General features: G+C 49.7%; 1 protein-coding gene across 4 annotated transcripts in view; it reads right to left on the bottom strand.

The window, feature by feature from the left end:
• The window catches only part of OSBP2 (oxysterol binding protein 2), a 200,805-nt gene that overhangs the window by 67,545 nt on the left and 113,797 nt on the right, over positions 1-19,463 (bottom strand). The window contains exon 1 of one of the 4 annotated variants that reach the window (XM_032256911.1): positions 14,724-14,911. The exons of the other annotated variants lie outside the window; for them this stretch is intronic. Within the exon in view, the coding sequence (XP_032112802.1) occupies positions 14,724-14,802 (79 nt within the window). The 5' untranslated portion in view covers positions 14,803-14,911. Of the gene's footprint in view, positions 1-14,723; positions 14,912-19,463 lie in introns of those variants that run through there. 4 annotated transcript variants of the gene reach the window in all.

Raw genomic sequence — 19,463 nt, 5'->3', positions numbered from 1 at the left:
CCTTCCATGCTTCTGCATCTTTGCATGGGCCCAAATAACCACTTCTCTCCCTGCTGTGGAACAGATAAGGAGGCCAAGGTCCATTAGGGTTAAAGGCAAACTTTTTTTTTTTTTTTTTTTTTTTTTGAGACAGACTCTTGCTCTGTTGCCCAGGCTGGAGTGCAGTAGCATGGTCTCAGCTCGCTGCGACCTCCGCCTCCCAGTTTCAAGTGTTTCCAGCCTAGTAGCTGGGATTACAGGCGCACACCACCACACCTGGCTAATTTTTGTATTTTTTTTTTTTTTTGTCGAGATGGAGTTTTGCCATATTGGCCAGGCTAGTATCGAACTCCTGGGCTCAAGTGATCTGCCTGCCTTGGCCTCTCAGGTGCTGGGATTACAGGTGTGAGCCACTGCACCCAGCCAAGGGCAAACTATTTACACTAGCACTTGGGTGGGAACTATCTCCTGGTCCCCAGCACACTGCACTGCTCAGTACTGACTGATGACAGCCAGCAAACACAATTCAATTTAGAGTCTTTTTGTTTTTTGAGATGGAGTTTTCTACAATCAGAAGAGGAAAAATAAAAAAGAAAAAAAAAGAAAAAGTTGAGATGGAGTTTTCATTCTTCTTGCCCAGGCTGCAGTGCAGTGGTGTGATCTTGGCTCATTGCAACCTCCACCTCCCAGGATCAAGCGGTTCTCCTGCCTCAGCCTCCCAAGTGGCTGAGATTACAGGCATACATCACCAAGCCCAGCTAATTTTTTTTGTATTTTAGTAGAGATGGGGTTTCACCATGTTGGCCAGGCTGGTCTTGAACTCCTAACCTCAGGTGATCCACCCGCCTCGGCCTCTCAAAGTGCTGGGATTACAGCCATGAGCCACCACTCCAGGCCCAATTTAGCATCTTCGATCTGTTAAATTGGTTCTTTAATCACATTCACCCACTTAACAAGGGTTGACTGAGAACCTCTTGTGTGCCAGCTACTACATAAGGCACTAAGGACACAGGTGGCAGTCCCTAAAGGCTGCCAAGTCCCCAAGCCTCCTTATTTCTGACCAACATCAACCAGAACTCCAGTGATTATTACCTCTTGGAGCTTCTGGAACTTCCTTCCCAATTGCCTGCTGTGTCTGCTGATCCTGGGGCTACCTGTCCTGCTGCGTCCTGCTCGCTCCACCAGCTCTTCACTGGACCACACCTGCATGGGCACCTTTGCCTGATAGGTTGCCCCAGGACATCAACTTAGCAGTAAATATCTTTGAGATACTTTCTCAGAAATATCTGGTTTAGCGGCAGCAGCAGGTTAATTAAGTACGATATTCAGGCGGTTGCAATAAAAATTTGTCTTCCTTTTGCCAGGCAAAGAAAAGGAAGGAGGAAAGGTCTCCAACTGTTGGCCAGTGGAGCAAGTGTGAACCAGCAACGAATAGCTTTGTATGCGTTTGCCATCGAGGGACGCGGAGTTCAGAGTCTAGGGGAATATAGCCTGCCCAAGTTCAAACCAGCCGGGCTCTGCCAGTCACTTGCATTATGGCCTGGGACATAGCCTCTTTAGCCTGTTTTCCCATTTCTAAAACAGGAATAACCCTGATAAGCAAGCAGGGGGATCTGAACTATAAAATATCAAACTATATTACAAAGTACTTAAGACACTGTGGTACTAAAGCAGGGGAAAGAATTGTTCTGTGAAATGAGGGAGAGCGCCCCAAAAAGACCCAAGCATATGCAGAACTCCTGACAGTTGCCAGAAGTCGTAGAGATCAGAGGAGAAAAAAGAAACTGTTCAATAAATAGCACTGAGCTACCTGTTTGACCACATCAGAAAAATAAAATTAATGGCTGGGCATGGTAGCTCATGCCTGTAATCCCAGCATTTGGAAGGCCAAGGCAGGAGAATCACTTGAGGCCAAGAGTTCAAAACTAGCCTAGGCAACATAGCAAAATCCCATGTTTACCAAAAAAAAAAAAAAAAAAAATTAGCCAGGAGTGGTGGCACATGCCTGTAGTCCCAGCTACTTGGGAGGCTGAGGTGGGAGGATTGCTTGAGATGGGGAGGTTGAGGCTGCAGTGAGCCATGATCACGCCACTGCACTCCAGGCAACAAAATGAGACTTCGTATCTTAAAAAAAGAAAAAGAAAATTAACTACATATTTCATATCATTTACATACGTATACAAAAATCAATTCTGGATACATTAAGGACTTCAGTATGAAACTTGAAAACTTTTCAGGAAAAAATATTAGAAAATATCACTGTGGTCTCCAGGCAGAAATATAAAAGATCCTATCTATAAAGAGTGATACATTCAACTACATGCAAATTAAGAGTGTCTATGAAAGTGTGGCGATGGCATAAGGATAGACATACAGATCACTGGAATAGAACTGGAAACCCAGAAATTAACCTTCACATTTATGGTTGGTTGATTTTCAACAAGGGTGCTGAGACAGTTAAATGGGGAGAGAAAAGTATTCTCAACAAACGGTGGTGGGACAGCACACAAAAGAATGAAGTTGGATCCCAACCTTACCCTATATAAAAAAATTAAAATGAATCATAGATCTAAGTGCAAGAACTAAAACTATAAAATTCCTAGAAGAAACATGCAAGTAAATCTTCTTGAATTTGAATTAAATAATGGTTTCTTAGATATTATAAAAGCATAGATGACAAAACAAAAAAAAATAGATAAATTAGACATCAACATTAAACATTTTTGTGCTGGCTGGGCATGGTGGCTCACACCTGTAATCCCGGCACTTTGGGAGGCCAAGGCAGGCAGATCACCTGAAGACCAGCCTGACCAACATAGAAAAACCTCGTCTCTACTAAAAATACAAAATAAGCCAGAACGTGGTAGCGCATGCCAGTAATCCTAGCTACTCGAGAAGCTAAGCCAGGATAATCACTTGAATCCAGGAGGTGAAGATTGTGGTGAGCCAAGATTATGCCATTGCACTCCAGCCTGGGCAACAAAAGCGAGATTCCATCTCAAAAAAAAAAAAAAAAAAAATTGTGCTGCAAATGATACTATCAAGAATGAAAGATAGGGCCGGGCACGGTGGCTCACGCCTGTAATCCCAGCACTTTGGGAGGCCGAGGCGGGTGGATCACGAGGTCAAGAGATCGAGACCATCCTGGTCAACATGGTGAAACCCCATCTCTACTAAAAATACAAAAAATCAGCTGGGCATGGTGGCACATGCCTGTAATCCCAGCTACTCAGGAGGCTGAGGCAGGAGAATTGCCTGAACCCAGGAGGCGGAGGTTGCGGTGAGCCAAGATCGCGCCATTGCACTCCAGCCTGGGCAACAAGAGCGAAATTCCGTCTCAAAAAAAAAAAAAAAAAAAAAAAAAAAAAGAAAGAATGAAAGATAGGTCAGTCATCAGTCATGATGTAATCCCAGCACTTTGGGAGACTGAGGCAGACAGATCACCTGAGATCAGGAGTTCGAGACCAGTCAGACCAACATGGTGAAACCCATCTCTACTAAAAATATAAGAATCAGTCAGGCATGGTGGCATGTGCCTGTAGTCTCACCTGCTCAGGAGGCTGAGGCATAAGAATCACTTGAACCCTGGAGGTGAAGGTTGCAGTGCGAGATTGTGCCACTGCACTCCAGCCTGTGCTCAGGAGTGAAACTCCACTTCAAAAAAGAAAAAAAAAAAAAAAAAGGAGATGGCTAAACTGATGGTCGCATAGAGGAATGCATGGAAGGATAAATGATGATAAAGCAAACATAATAAAATGTCATTGGTAGAGTCTATGTGGTGGGTATACAAGTGTTGATTATACAATTCATGCAGCTTTTCTCTGTTTGAAATTTTGCGTAACAGAAAATACACTGATAAGGGAAGGGGAAAAAAATACACTGATAAGGGAAGATCTGCCCTACCATAGAAAACATGCTTTCCAACTACAACAATCCTATCACCATGGTTCAGGTGTGATGCTAGACACAACTAGCACAAGACGAAGCAGCCACAGACCTGCAAGAGGCTAATATACTAGAAGAAAAAAATTCAAACCCAATAGAAAGCAAAGATACACTCATCCAATAATGAGATACTGTTTTCAATTCTCAACACAATTTAAAATGCTGTAAAATCCTGGTTCCGGTATATGGTAAGACTAGTGGCTGGCTTTGGGTCTGTTTACTGTGGCTGTGTGACCAGGCAAATTCTGTCTCCATGTCTCAGCTCCCACATCTACAAAATCAAGGGAGGGACCTCAAACCAGCTGAGGTTCAGGGTGACAGATCAAGGGACAAGCAGACATCAGTCACACATGTAGGTGTATGGCCCAGGCTCTCCAGGTACAGTAAGTAACTAGCATTATTTGTGGTTATCTCTGCAGCAGAATTACAGTTATTTTTAATTTTCTTCTAGATGCTTTTTTTTCCCTACTGGATTTTCTACAATGAGCATGAACTATCTTGGTAACCAGGAAAAAATGTTATGAATTATTTTAATTGCCAAATGGTGATGATTTGGGATTATGTCCTCTAATCTCTAACAGTGGACTGCTGGCTCCATGCCTTCCTAGTTGTACAGTTGTATGTTTTTAGGCCTCAGTTTCCTTGTCTGTACCATAGGGGTTTGGTAAATCATCTCTAAGACCCCATCTGATGGTGACAGTCTAGGAGTCTATGGCTGTAACATTTTCTTTCATAAGAGTGACTGAATCCGTCTCAACTCAATGTGAGAACTCGCGCATTGACACCTTTCTGATTCAAACTTCGAAAAATGTGGGAAAAGAACACAAGTATATATGGCCACATTTCCCACGAGAGTAAATGCTAAATCAAGCCAAGGGCTATTTAAAAAAGCTCTAAACTTGGCCAGGCACGGTGGCTCATGCCTGTAATCCCAGTACTTGGGAGGCCAAGGCGGGCAGATCACCTGAGGTCAGGAGTTCGAAACCAGCCTGACCAACATGGACAAACCCTGTCTCTACTAAAAATACAAAATCAGCCAGGTGTGGTGGCGCATGCCTGTAATCCCAGCTACTGAGGAGTCTGAGGCAGGGGAATCACTTGAATCTGGGAGGTGGAGGTAGCAGTGAGCCGAGATTGTGCCACTGCACTCCAGCCTGGACAACAAGAGCGAAACTCCATTTCAAAAAAAAAAAAAAAAAAAGCTCTAAACTCTATGCAGTTCACAGGGAGACACTCCTGGAACGCAGCTCCTGTTGTTGCAGCTGGCTGGGCACTCAGCCCCAGCCCCCCTGCAGTGTGCCACTGCCCGGCCCTGGCACCAGGGGTCACATCTTCTTCCTTCTGTGAAAATCCATCTAATCCAATGAGAATGGCCAGCATGTTTCAGAGGCCCCTGAGAAGTTCAGACCCTGCAAGGAAACTCTGCAGTCTGCAAGGAGTCCAATGACTGTGATCAGAGAAAGCCTGGCATTTCCAATTAAGAGCAAGTCCAAACAATGACTCCAACTGCAAGCAGCTATCTGCAGCCACTTGGATTACCTGCTTTGCATAATACAAGCAGAAGCTCCTCCCAGGCCAGGGCTTATAAGAAGGGGGCAAGGGCAAAAGGGCAGAGGGGGACGGTGGGAGTGAAGTGGGCAGAACAAAGATGAATGCTCACACTGGAAACGGTGCCCAGCGTGTCCCAGGACAGTGAGATGCTTCTTGGTCACTTGTTCTGTTTGGCCAAAGCAGGCAAAAGGGAGCAGGAGAAAGGTCACATCATTACCAGAAAGAGCTGCCAGGGGTCAGGGTGAGGTCAAAGTAGGTGCAGAAATGGCCATGGGAGAAGGCAGTTAACTTTGGGCTGAGAAGATCCAAGAGGGTGGTTAACAGGTTCTCCTGTGGTGCTGACTTTGAGCGCTGATCAGCACAGCAGGATGGGGGCTGCTGATGGCCATGGTGGCCCCCATCAGACTCTCACCCATGCTTGGACTGGAGGCCTGCATCTGGAGTGTCCCTTGGGAAAGCGAAAGAGTGGATTCAGTACAGTCAACTGAGCCACTTCCCACTAGGTAACTCCAGAGAACGGGGGCAGTGCCAGCATCACAGCCCCAATTCAGAAGGGCCTCACCCTTGGTTTAATTCTCAGCTATTGCTGTCTTGAAACCCTCAACAATTTTTGCAAGGGGCACCGTATTTTCATTTTGCACTTGGCCCCACTAGTCAAGAAGCAGGATCTGCTAGGCGATGACAGTTCCAGGGACCACTTCTCTGAACTGCAACCACCAAGGACAGTGGATCGGTGCCAGGGTCGCAAGAAGTGCTGTCTGGCTTGGGTTCCAGCCACACACAACATAAACCAACTCCATTTATAATGCTTTCCTTTGGTTTTCCACACAATGGCAGGAGACGGTACAGCTGACAAGCCATCAAAGGGTGACAACAAATAATAACTGAACTGGTGAGGACACTTCACGCTTTTTGGTTAGTCAATTGCAAGTTAAAACACGAACAAGGCACATTATACTGGCTAAAGAATAATCTCTCAGAACGACAGAGGTCTAATGTAGGAACACTTACAGAAAGGAGTTGTCCACACTCACCACAAGCATCATGAACTAGAACACTCTTGCCAAGGGTGATGGGGGCTGCCAGAGGGAAGCATTCACACCCTTTGACTCTAGTGATCACATTATTGGAAATGTGTCTAGGAAAGAAACACAAAGGAAAAACTTTACATGCCAAAGATGCTCAGGCAGCAGTTGGCTACAGTGACGATCTGGGAAGAACCTAAATGTCTAACAGAAGGAAAAGGCATTCCACAGCCTTCCAACGAATAAACACAAAGCCCGCAATAGCGTGGGAAAGTGCTTATGCTATATAGCCATGTGAAAATGGTATTTTTTTTTTTTTTGGATTTCAATGATATTAAAAGGATGTTTGTATAAAGGAAAAATATTGACCAAAAATAGAGACCTAAAAACAGTGGCAAAGGGATAATGGCTCTTGAATATCTGGAATTGTTCTCTAAACAGTAAATAGCTCTTAAAAATCATGAATGCCCAGGGCACAGAGGACTGGCCCTGCTGAATCTCAGAAAGTCTGACCAAAAACAAATCATGTGTGCTGTGGGACAGGTGAGCAGTGGGATTGGGGAAGGGATTTTGCCAGGCAGATGGGCAGTTACCAAACGATTAGTGAACTAAGAGTCACGTTCCAGGGGCCCTGTCCTGTACAAACTAAGCTGCTTCTGGTGTAAAAATATCCTGGGTAGAGGGATGTACCCAGTGGGCCTGACCAGCGGTCAGTTCCAACCTCTCAGGAAAGACACTTGTCTTCTAACCAGCCCACCTATGGCTGAAAGGCTGATGGACGTGCCAGGCCAGCACGCGGCAGGCACCCCGGGGTGCTGTCCAGGTGGGATTCTGTTCCCAAGTCTGTGGCCTCCTTCCACCTCGACACACCACCCAGGGTGAGCAGCTGCTATTTCTGAAGATGTGCGTCAGAAATCATTGCTCAACACACACGTCACAGGGAAACAGGACATAAAAGGAAATTTATCTTTGGCAGCCCAAAGCCCGTAACTTCATCTTTATTCATATTGCTCGTCTATTTGATCAGATGCTGCTGCTGGTTTGAGCTGACTGGCACTTTATAGGAAAACCAGGTGCCAGAAGAATGAATCTGCAGTGGGCATGGCTGTGCCCTACAGAACACTCCCTGAAGAGGTCAGAGGAAGATGTCCATCCAGCAAACCCCTCAGTCCCAGCTGGCGGCAGGAGGGGGCCCTCAGCTTCAGCTCAACCCCATGCAGCCAGACTCAGGCCCCTCTCCCCATTTCACTAGCAACCCTGAGAACTTTTCACTCAATCTCCAAGCCCTGCTCCCACTTTGGCCCCCGTCAGGTCACCTGTCTTAGCCTGGCACCCAGGTGGTCCTCTCTCTCTTTGCCCAGAGGCAACAGTGGTCATTGTGCTACCCTTAGGACCCATCAAATATTATTCCTAATAAACGTTTCATTGACAGGGCTGTTGCATATGGTTGAGCAGGTTGTACACTGCACAGCTGTAGGAAGTGCCAATCACAACAGACACTATAGATTTATTTTTATTACAATGCACATCCAGCAAATGGAAGAGTATTGTTCTGATGAATCAGTATATTACAGTAGTTTACAAATAAGTAGAGGTAGGCGCCGGGCGTGGTGGCTCACACCTGGAATCGCAGCACTTTGGGAGGATTTGGCTCATACGTGTAATCCCAGCACTTTGGCGGGCGGATCATTTGAGGTCAGGAGTTCAAGACCAGCCTGGCCAACATGGTGAAACCCCATCTCTTCTAAAAATACAGAAGTTAGCCAGGCGTGGTGGCAGGCACCTGCAATCCCAGCTACTTGGGAGACTGAGGCAGGAGATTAGCTTGAACCTGGGAGGCAGAGGTTGCAGTGAGCCAGGATTGCGCCATGAAACTCCAGCCTGGGAGCCTCTAGAGCAAGGCTCTGTGTCAAAAATAATTAAATAAAAAATAAGTAGGGGTAAAGGGTCTTGAAGAGGAGGCGTCCTTTTCTCATCTGCCTGAGGTACCCAGTAAGCCCACAGCAGTTCTGCACGCCAACCTGTGAATGCCAAATGAACCAGCTCCCTGGAGAGCACACTCTGTTCTTCAGGTTCCTTGGGGCCACCAGTGGCAAAGAACCTTGACGGCCTGGTTGGGAAAGCCTGGCCTGTCCCAGCCTCATCATCACTCACACGGTCAATACCTTCCTCACTGTCACTGGGCATGCTGTGGCACAGGGAGCAGCCACAAGCACAGAGGGCTGGTGCCTGGCCCACGAGGGTCTCCTTTTCTCTGCTGCACTTCCCCATCATGACCCTCTTTCCTCTCCAGGCCCTTCCAGTCCAGCACAACTGCCCCCTCGCTACCCAGGGGCTCAGGGTTGGCATGAAGCCTGTTTGCTGAGGGGGGCTTCTGCGTAGTCAATAAAAGCACTGGGGGAAGCCTGCTCTGTGCACCTCTCCCCCTTCTCTTCCCCTCCTTCCTCGAGCTCTTGCCCACCCTACCTGCACGCCTGCCCCTCACACAGTGACACTCACATGCACACAGGCGTGCTGCCTTCCTGGCACACCCAACATGCTGTTCCCCTTACCTAGGACACCCTTACATACAGCCCCCCACCATCCACCCCATAGCTGCCTGCCCACATCAGGCCCTCTGCCAGGATCCCTGCCCACTGGCAGTGCCTTTCCTCAGAGCTCATGGACTCCTACGTGCCTCTGTCCTCAAGCTCTGTGCACATTCTCAAACCATGCCAGTCCTCCGCTCCTTCACGGGACGGGATCAGCACGCAGGGTCAGAGGGAGCTGGCCTGGGGACGAAGCAAGCCAGGCTCTGCCACCCCCATCTCCTCCAGGCTGGGTGCCTGTCACCTGGCTGTGGACACTGTGTGCCCCACGCAGCTGCTGGGACAGAGTGAGTGACTGAGAGACACTGTCGGCCAGATTTTCTGCCTAATAGAAAAGACACATTCTGTCTTCTCTTACCATTTACTGCTCTTCACTCTGCCTCAAAAGCATTGAAACATTTGAGCCCTCCCTCTGGCATTTAGCCTCTTTCTAATGACAAGGAATCCCCCAGATCACCTCTCTGTATTCCCCAGGCTGAGGTTCTGCCCCAGAAAGTGAGTCCCCAGCCCCACCCACTGTGGCCTCCACTCAGGCCAGGCCCCTCAAGAGTTCGGCAGGTCCCCAGGTCATAGTCTTCCCCTTGACCATCCATTCAAGTGGTTAAATGCTGGGTGTGCAGGCTTTGGTCTGACTTCTGCCTGTGTGATCTTGAAAACTTCCTCTCTCTTTCTTGAGCCTCAGTTTTCCCATCTGTACCATAATATGGCTGATGATCATCCTTACTACCATTGATTAAGCACCCTTCTGTGGGCCACGGACTTCCCCCTTGCCCCTTATTTCAAGCTGCAGAGGAGTGTCACTCCCCCGATGAGGGAGCTAAGGTGACGGCTTCCACCTCTCCCCTAGGTGTCATCTGGCTCCAAGGACTGGACTTGTCCCATATACACGGGCCCATGGTTGCCTTGGCAGGCTGACCCCTTGAAACCATTCTTGTTGGCCTCTGTGCAAATTATGGCAGGAAAAAGTCACTTCCCAACAGGTCTGCTTATAGAATAATGTGCATGCGGCCGGGGCAGTGGCTCACGCCTATAATCCCAGCACTTCGGGAGGGCAAGGCAGGTGGATCACGGGGTCAGGAGATTGAGACCATCCTAACACGGTGAAACCCCGTCTCTACTAAAAATACAAAGAAATTAGCCAGGTGTGGTGGTACACGCCTGTAGTCCCAGCTACTCTGGAAGGCAGGAGAATTGCCTGAACCTGGGAGGTGGAAGGTTCAGTGAGCTGAGATTGTGCCACTGTACTCCAGCCTGGGCGACGGAGTAAGACTCCATCAGGAAAAAAAAAAAAAAAAGTGCATGCCTGAAAGGAGCAACTTATACTGGAGGAGATCCAAAAGATACTGCTAACAATGAGCAGCTACCATGGGCCAGTCCAGGCAGGGCTTCCATCCATATTACTGCCATCAGTTTAAGATACCAAGTAGAATCCTCACCACCTTAGGCCAAAAGTAAGCAGCCCGAGGCTCTGCCATGTTAGGTCTGCATGACAGAAAGTACCGCTTCAGTGAGTCACATCAAGTAACGGTGACAACTTGGTGTGGGAAGGCATAAATGGGGTCAGCACTACCACGAGGCCTCCTCTCCACAAGCCAGACACCACCTCCAGAGCTGGCAAAACTGTGCCCTCCTCACCACTCCCCACTTCATGTCTTTTCTTGCCCATCTGTCCTTTCTGATGCAACCCACTGGCAGGGTCCGCTCCTACATCTTGCCCTTCATGAGGTCCTGACGCATCGCTGAAGCCTAACTGAGCATCCCCAACCTCACCTGCCTACCCCTTACTCATCCTCCAATACCCAGCTGGGTGTCACCTCCTCCAGGAAACTCTCCAGGATCCTCCCACCCCAGGTTTACCTAAGAGCCCCTCTGCCCTGCGTGAGCTTCCCTGTTTGTTTCAGAGGAACTGCTCTGCACAATGCGACCAGAAACGAAAGGGCAGGAGTAGGAAAGACTCCAGCCACGGCTCCAACCTGAGTCAGGAGAGTTCCAGTGCACCAGGGGAACACCCCAGAGGAAGAACAGGAAGCTGAGGACCCTGACCAGAGAGAAAGCACCATCCAAGGATGCTCCTTTCCCCTCGGCCTTAGATGGCTCTTCCCTTCATTCACTTCCAGGTGGAACACCAGTTAGACAAAAGTGCTGAGTGCTGGAGGGGAGAGAGTTGTGTTACAGACACAGGTGAAACCCTGCCTCCACCTCTGGGAGCTTACAGCCTCAAGGAGGGTGAGACTTGCCTCAGACAACCCAGTCCTGCTACAGAAGGGGCCCAGGAGAGGTCCGAAGAGGGAGCACCTTCAGCATTGGGAGGTTGGGGGAAGCTTCAAGAGGAACTCGAATGGGCACTGGGCCTGCAAGGATGAATTTACTATGAGGAAGGGGAAGGGAGATTGGGCCAAGAAGTTGGAGTGAGGCTGGACTGGGCATGCAATGAGACCAGGCCTGAGGAGTGGCAGATGTGAATCCCTGGGAACTAGGAGGCCACTCTGCAGATGCAGGGAAGGTGATTAGACCACCGAGCCAGTCCCTTGCTTCAGGCCTTAGTCCTTCCTCCCAGGAATCTCAGCAGATGCCAAATATCAGGACTGCACTTTGGCAAGCTGTCCCCCAAAAGACCCCACTTGTGTATTTTTGAAGGACCCCATGTCCTCCATCAATTCCCAGCTGACGTTCCGTAAGACTGCTTCTCTGAGACTGGTATCTGTCCTAGCCTTTAAAGATGCAAACACGTCATCAAAAACAATAAGCCCTCGGAACATTCCAGTACCTGCTGCTCACATCATAGCCACTCACAGAGGCCAGTGCACCCTTCCCACCAAGTTTTCTGGGGGACTGTGCAAAGGACCTAACTGCCTGACCTGGTATGCCCGCTCCTGATGGCCCGTGATCCCCGATCCCCTCCTGTTTCTGTGACGCCCAGTCAGCTGCCAAGTCCAGTTCAGCTCTCTCCACTGAGCAAGTCAGAGCTGGGCTGAGTATGAAGGCTGGCCTATGGGCAAGCAGGGGTGCTCTGAGGCTGCAGATGAGTAAGTGATGACCTTGGCAGTACTATGGTCAGGGCCTGCCCAAGGCCACCATATTCTGCCCTCTGGTGAGCCCACCATGCCAGGGCATGGGGTTCACATGTTCTGCTTTCAGTGGTTTACATTCTAACTCAAAAATATGCATGAGTCCAACACAGATCTGCACGTGTACACACACACATTTGTGCACACATACAGAGGCAAAGGGGAGAATGGCCACGGGCCGAAGTCAGCACTTACAAGAGACCCCAAGTGCGTGTTTCCCCTTTTGTGGCCCACCAGGCTCTGTTCGAAGCACACAGAGACACAGATACGCAGGTGACTGACAGACTGGTAGACACTGATGCATAGTATCTCATTTCAACCTCCCAGCAATCTTGCCAGGTAGGTAGGTTTTTCGGTTTGTTTGTTTTTGCCTCCTAAGTAGCTGGGATTATAGGTGTGTGCCACCCTGTCCTGCTGAAGTGGGCATGACCTGCACCTCAGCCCTTGGCATCCTGGATCAGGCAGCAAGCCCAGCTCCCGCTTCAATTTGCATGAAGATGGGCTTAGGTGCATAATGCAATTTCACCAAGACCCCTTCCTAAGGGGAAACTTGTCTACGGTTGCACATTACCAGAATACCCTTCAATGTGTCTAAAACAGGAGGCCAGTCTCACCCTGTTTGCATCCTGGGGACGAGGACTCAATCAATTTCCATAACGATGCCAGGGGCTAGGCAGCTCCTACCTCCCAAAGCTGATCCCTAACCAGGTCTCCCGCATTCCCCAGCTATGTGTGTGCTTGTATGTGGAAATCTCATCAAAACAGATTTCCAGCTTCTCTTGAAAACACGCTTCTGGCCTTCCCAAGCCCACTTTCACACAGAACACCTGAGAAACGAACTCCCCTCTTAGCCCCTACGGCCTCCAACATGGAGGCTGAGTCCCGGCTGCTCTTGACTGGCCGCTGGGCCTCCTCCCACTGGTGCAGCCAGCTCTGCTCCAGGACCTGTTCTAAGCACGGCGCCCATCAACACACAACCTCCTGAGCTCCTCCTCCCCAGGCCCGCTGTGCAGGGCAGGACACCAGCAGGAGGATAAGATAGAAGGCTGGCCTGGGGGAGTCTGGCCGTCACAAAGGTCACCCATCATTGCTTTCAAGATACTGCTGCTCTGGTCACACCTGAGCTTCCCTACAAAAGTGACATTCCACAACCAAGCCGAATGCTAGCAGACATCAGGTCCCACACTCCCTGTTAACACTTTCAGACAATGGCAACCAAGAAAATCATTTGGTGAGCCAAGAGAAGAAAAACAATTTAATGTCTCTTCTTTTTAAAACTAACTCCAAAATTCTCCCTCAGAATAAATCCATCCATAACAGAAACATCATTTAAACTTTGCATAAAGAACACAACTGCTTTAGAAATGCCACTATAACCAAAATAAAAGCCAGAAACTAAGACCAGTCCTCTAAAACCAGAACACACACTTTGGACGAAATTTACTTGCAAGTTTCCTTAAAGGACTCTTAAGATGGAGGTGTAGCGTCAACTCCTAATTACATACATTTCCAATGTTTACAACTGCACACACCCTAAGACCTCATATGGTATTTCAAGAGAACTCACTTGGTGGGATGGAATTCCTGGGCTGAGGTTTGCAGCCTGCAACTTCGAAGGACTCCGGCTGGAATGGACCAGGGACTTATGAAGCCATTAGCATAACCAGTAAGCAGGCAAAGTTAATTACAAGGTTTATTACAGATCAGAGAGTGCTGATTTCTAAAGGAGCTGTTTCTAATAAATTCGAGTTAAGTGAAATTAACTGCTTCTGTGTCTTTTAGGTCTACAAGGTTAAAGAATCCTAATTTTCCCCAGAGTTTCAGATGGTAACAGAAACACTCATCAAAGTAAATACAGCAAGTTTCACTCACGCAAAATTTCCAGTAAAGAAGGTTTCAAGCATCGGAATTGCAGGGAAGAGCTTAGAGAGTTTGCAAGGAGTACATTTAACACAAATAAGGTTTCCCCCCGCCCTCCACCCCATGCTAGGAAGGGCCCTTGGGCTTGTGAGCCTGCACACACCAGGGCGGTCATTCAAGATCACCACTGGGCGGGGTAGGGGGGTGGGGGTGGGGGTGGGGTGTTGCTCAAACCCAGGCGGCCACTAAGAGACTCATGCACTGAGCGAAGCCGACATCGCCGGTCGCCCCAGGACGAGGGCCTTGTGGGCAAACCAGCGACTCTACAGGGGTCCCAGGGGCATGCGGGCCCCAGGCCGACTCTGGGGAAGAAGAGGTAGATGGGTGGATTAAACACCGATCGCCCCTTCCCCATTCTTTTCAGAAAGGTCTAGATTATATTTCTTTTTCTTTTTGCATAGGTTAATTAGGCGGACGAGTCTCTAGCCGAAACCCCCGCTCCAAAATGCCCCGCACGTGAAGCGAGCCGGGAGCGCACGCCGGCAGGGTGCGGGGACAGGGGTTCCCCGAGGCTTCCCGCGCTCCCCACGCCGCCAGGGAGTGACAAAGAGGCTCGCGTGGATCGATCAAGCAGCAAAGCCCGGGGCCGGGCGTGCATGCGAGGGGAGCCGGGCCTCCCTCCGGGCGGACGCCGGGCAAGCACTAACCCTTCTTAAATTTAGTCAGGCAGCCGGAGCTGCAGAAGGAGCGCACGGAGGCCTTGTCCCAGCAGCCGCGTCCCTTCATTCCCGCGGCGGGGCGGCCTCCGAGCGGCGGGGCGCTACATGGCGCCGGGTCCCGGGGGCTCGCACCTACGCGTGCACAGCTCGGTGGGCCGCCCGGCGGAGGCGGCGGGCGCTCGTGGGTCCCGGCGCCGCGTTACCACAATGCACCACTGCCGCCCGCCGCCCGGTGCACCAGCGCGTTAACCCCGTCCGCGCCGCGGGAGCCCAGCCCAGCCTGAGCGGCGGCGCGGCCTCCCCTGTCTTCCGGCCCGGGGAGCGCGGCCTCGGCCCGCGCGTCGCCTGCTGGTCGGTGCGACCCCGCGGACGCCCGTGCAGGCTTCCCACTTCAACATCACATTTTAATGCGAAAATCCGAGCGGAGGCGCCGTCTCCTGCGGCGGCAGGCTCCGCGTTGCTTTATTTCAAAGGGCAAAGATGTCCTTGAGAGCTAAGGCGCACGTGGGAAGTGGGGATGGCCAGTGGCCTGACGGTGATTCCTGGAAATTGGGGTCACCTCTGAGACCTGCTCATCTTCTGACCCTGCTGCTGTGGCTGGTGCACCTGTGTCTGGCCACCTGCAGCCACCTGGCCACCATCTGGGTGGCAGCAGGTGGGGCCCCGCAGAGCTGGGCTCTCTTAGCGCTGCTGACACGGGGCTGCAGGCATCTGGTCACAATGTCTATTTTAATCTGAACACAACTCCCCTGTCCAGCTGCCCACAGGACTTCTCCATGGGATGTCTGGTGAAGGTCGCAAACCCAACTGTCCAAATCTGAGCTTCCCTATCCCCCACCTCCACACCTGCCACACGCCCCCGCCCCCTACCACTTGTACTGCACCCTTCCTCAGCCCTCCCCCTCCTCAGCTGGTGGCATCATTCAGGTGAGAAACCTTGGAGTCATCTGTGACTTCTCTGTCTCTTAGATCCACATTCAGTTGGTCAGGACATCCTGATGGCTGGTACCTGTAGAATACAGCCAGGACCCCTTGACTCTCACCACCTGCATGTTGCTTCCGGGGCCTACTACACCCTCATCTTACCTGTGGGCTCTTACACAGCCTCCCTGCAAGTCTCCCTGCTCCCACTCTGGTCCTCACAGTCTGCACAATACAACAGCTGGGAGATCCTGTTCACTGTATGTCAGACGCTGACACTCTCCCACTCAGCGGTCTTCAAGTCCACACCTGGGCCTGCTCCACTCCTCTGCGGAGGCTCCCACCGCACTGTGCCCTGTTTATATCTCATCTTTCCCAGTGGACTACAGACTCTAGGCCCTGGGACTGGGTCCTAGCCACTGCTTTATCTCCAACAGCCCTACCTAAGTGTGCCGGCTTGCAGGATCTCAATCAAAGGAATTGACCAAATGTAATTTATTGAAAAGGAATCCATTTTCACCAATGTAAAGCTTTTTCAAGTACACATCAAAGCTCCTGTTTTAACATCTGATAGACTCAGGGAACATGGTGCTGGGTCAATAATTCCCTTCCAGGCCTTCAAAGCAACTGAGTACTTCTTTCACGTAGAGAATTAATCCTTAACAATTGCATTAGATTCACTGGCCCAGGGGGATAAAAGGCATTTAGTCATTCTGGGCCTTGGTTTTCTGGCTGCAAGATGAAGAGCGCCATAGTGATGGAAATGGTCCCAGCGACAGAGTGTGGGGAACACCAGGCACTGGGCTGCATGCTTCACCTGCATTTCCTCATTTCAGCCTCACAGAAAAGGCTTGTTTGGTAAATTCCACCAACATTCTCTTTTACAGATGAGGAGACTAAGGCTTTGAGGTCAGGTAACTTGCCCAGGTCACCAGGCTTGGAACTGGCCTCGTCTGTCTGACCTCAGAGGCCATACTCAGAGAACCATGCTCTGCAGGGTCCCTTAAAGAGATGACTGCTCCTTGGGCTCCCAGAGTCCTCAGGAGAAAAAATGGGGGGAGTCTGGAATAGTGGTTTGTTTTTAATTTTATTTTTAAAATTGTATTATTATTACTAGAAATTGGGTCTTACTCTGTCACCCAGGCTGGAGTGCAGTGGCATGATCATAGCTCACTGTAGACTTGAACTTCTGGGCTCAAGCAATCGTCCTCCTGCCTTGGCCTCCTGAGTAGCTGGGATTACTGGAGCACACCACAGTGGCCAGCTAATTTTTATTTATTTTTAATTTTTGTAGAGACAAGGTTCTCACTTTGTTGCCTAGGCTGGGCTGGAACTTATGGCTTCAAGCAGTCCCCCTGCCTCGGCCTCCCAAAATGCTGGGATTATGGGTGTGAGCCACTGTGTTTGGTCAGAGTAGTGTTTTGAATGTTTTGGGGAAATGTTCAGAAAAATGCAGGCAATTTTTTTAAGGATTTGCATGAGCAAGAATAAATCCAACCCAAGGTATTCAACCACGCACTATGATTATCATGGAATCTGAAATCTGGAGGACTCTCTGATGCAGAGCCGTGCCCTCTGTCCTAAAGGCTGAAGAAGAGGAGGGCAGAGGAGCTGACTGCCATGTGCCACCCTCGCTGCTAGTGAACGCTGGTGTCACTGACCCTCTTTGCTAGCCCCACTGTCTATTCACCCTCATCCAGAGTCGCGCCTGGCTTACAGCTGGGTAACTGAGAAGTAAGGAAACAAAACATACCCCGGGACGAAAGGAAAATGGTACAGAAAAAATATGAAAAAAAAGGGAGTCCCACGAAAGCGAACACACACACCATTTCTCCTTTCTATATAATTATTTTACACTATAGGTCACAATAAAAAAATTATCAGATTCTGCTTATGTGAAATACTTAAAATTTAACAACCTAGCTGAACAGGCAGGCAGAAGGGTGGCAACTAGTCCTTAAAGAAAATATATTAGCTGCAAAGTCTTAGTTGAATTAGTTTGTCAAGGAAGCCAAAGAGATTGAGCCTAAAATAACTGATGTGTTCTTCTAACATCTTCACTGGCTGCCCTGAACCCTGTCCTAAAGTTTCCCTCATACAACCGTATGGGTGAGGCTGAACCCCAGCCCCACTCCTGTGAGCCATCTATACTCAGGCATCATGGATTTTTTTTTTTTTTTTTAGACAGAGTCTCCCTCTGTCATCCAGGCTGGAGTGCAGTGGCATGACCTCTGCTCACTACAACCTCTGCCTCCTGGGTTCAAGCAATTCTCCAGCCTAAGTCTCAAAGTAGCCGAGATTATAAGCATGTACCCCCATGCCCAGCTAATTTTTGTAGTTTTAGTAGAGATGAGGTCTCACCATGTTGACCAGGCTGGTCTCAAAGTCTTGATCTCAGGTGATCCACCCTCCTCGGCCTCCCAAAGTGCTGGGATTACATGTGTGAGCCACAGCACCCAGCCCATGGGTGTCTTTTGAACAGGTCTAGGTTCGGGCCTGCAGACCTCCTCTTTATGACCTCCTAGAACCAAGTGCACCAACTCTGAAAACTTCATGATGTCCACTTGCTCCAAATTCCCTAGGCTGGCAATCCCAGAGGCAGCGGCGACCCTCCACACTCCTATCAGACCCCTCAACAAACTGGCTGCTCTGTTCACTTTGAATTCTTTGCTTTCCTCCCATGTCTACGGTTACCACTTTCCTTGTCACATCCAACCTGGGCTGCTGCCGCTGCAACAGCCTCCCTAGAAACCGGCCTCCCACTTCCACGTGCTACCAGATCATTACTAATCAGACTCAGTTTCCACTATGTTCCTTCCTTTGCTCAATAATGTAGCACACACACCCACTCAAGTTATATTCATATTGATGCGTGTGCCTATGCACTCATGTGAGTGCGTGTGTGCATATCTGTTATTTATCCCGGTGCTGGATGGAGGCAACGGAGAAGCACGTCCCCCAGGCTCTCATGGCAGCCCCAGGAACTACTTGAGGCCTCTGGGGACAACAAGGTAGTACATTAAGAACTGCAAGCAGCTGGGCACGGTGGCTCACACCTGTAATCCCAGCACTTTAGAAGGCCGAGGTGGACGGATCATGAGGTCAAGGGATCGAGACCATCCTGGCCAATACGGCAAAACCCCATCTCTACTAAAAAATACAAAATTAGCTGGGCATGGTAGTGTGTACCTGTGGTCCCAGCTACTCAGGAGGCTGAGGCAGGAGAATCACTTGAACCCGGGAGACAGAGGTTGCAGTGAGCCGAGATCACACCATTGCACTCCAGCCTGGCGAGAGCAAGAAAAAAAAAAAAAAAAAAAAAAAAAAAAAGAACCACAAGCACATCCACACCCTGCAGCCCAGTAAAATGAATTGGATTCATCACAAGTGCAAAAAGCTCTGCACCCAATGCCATCTGTTGTAAAAATGAAGCAACATAACTCTAACAGCAGGTGAATTTCATCAACTTCATGGAATATCAGGGAGCCATTTAGATTTTTATAGGTGATAATGTCAGGGAAATAAAAAACCATGCTAAAAAACAAAACAAGGAGGCCGGGCGCGGTGGCTCAAGCCTGTAATCCCAGCACTTTGGGAGGCCGAGGTGGGTGGATCACGAGGTCGAGAGATCGAGACCATCCTGGTCAACATGGTGAAACCCCGTCTCTACTAAAAATACAAAACATTAGCTGGGCATGGTGGTGCGTGCCTGTAATCCCAGCTACTCAGGAGGCTGAGGCAGGAGAATTGCCTGAACCCAGGAGGTGGAGGTTGCGGTGAGCCGAGATCGCGCCATTGCACTCCAGC

Source organism: Sapajus apella, unplaced genomic scaffold (assembly GCF_009761245.1).
Source record: "Sapajus apella isolate SASKATOON/1434 unplaced genomic scaffold, GSC_monkey_1.0 scaffold95, whole genome shotgun sequence".
NCBI classification, from domain to species: Eukaryota; Metazoa; Chordata; class Mammalia; order Primates; family Cebidae; genus Sapajus; species Sapajus apella.
This window is presented reverse-complemented; position numbering and strand designations above follow the sequence as displayed.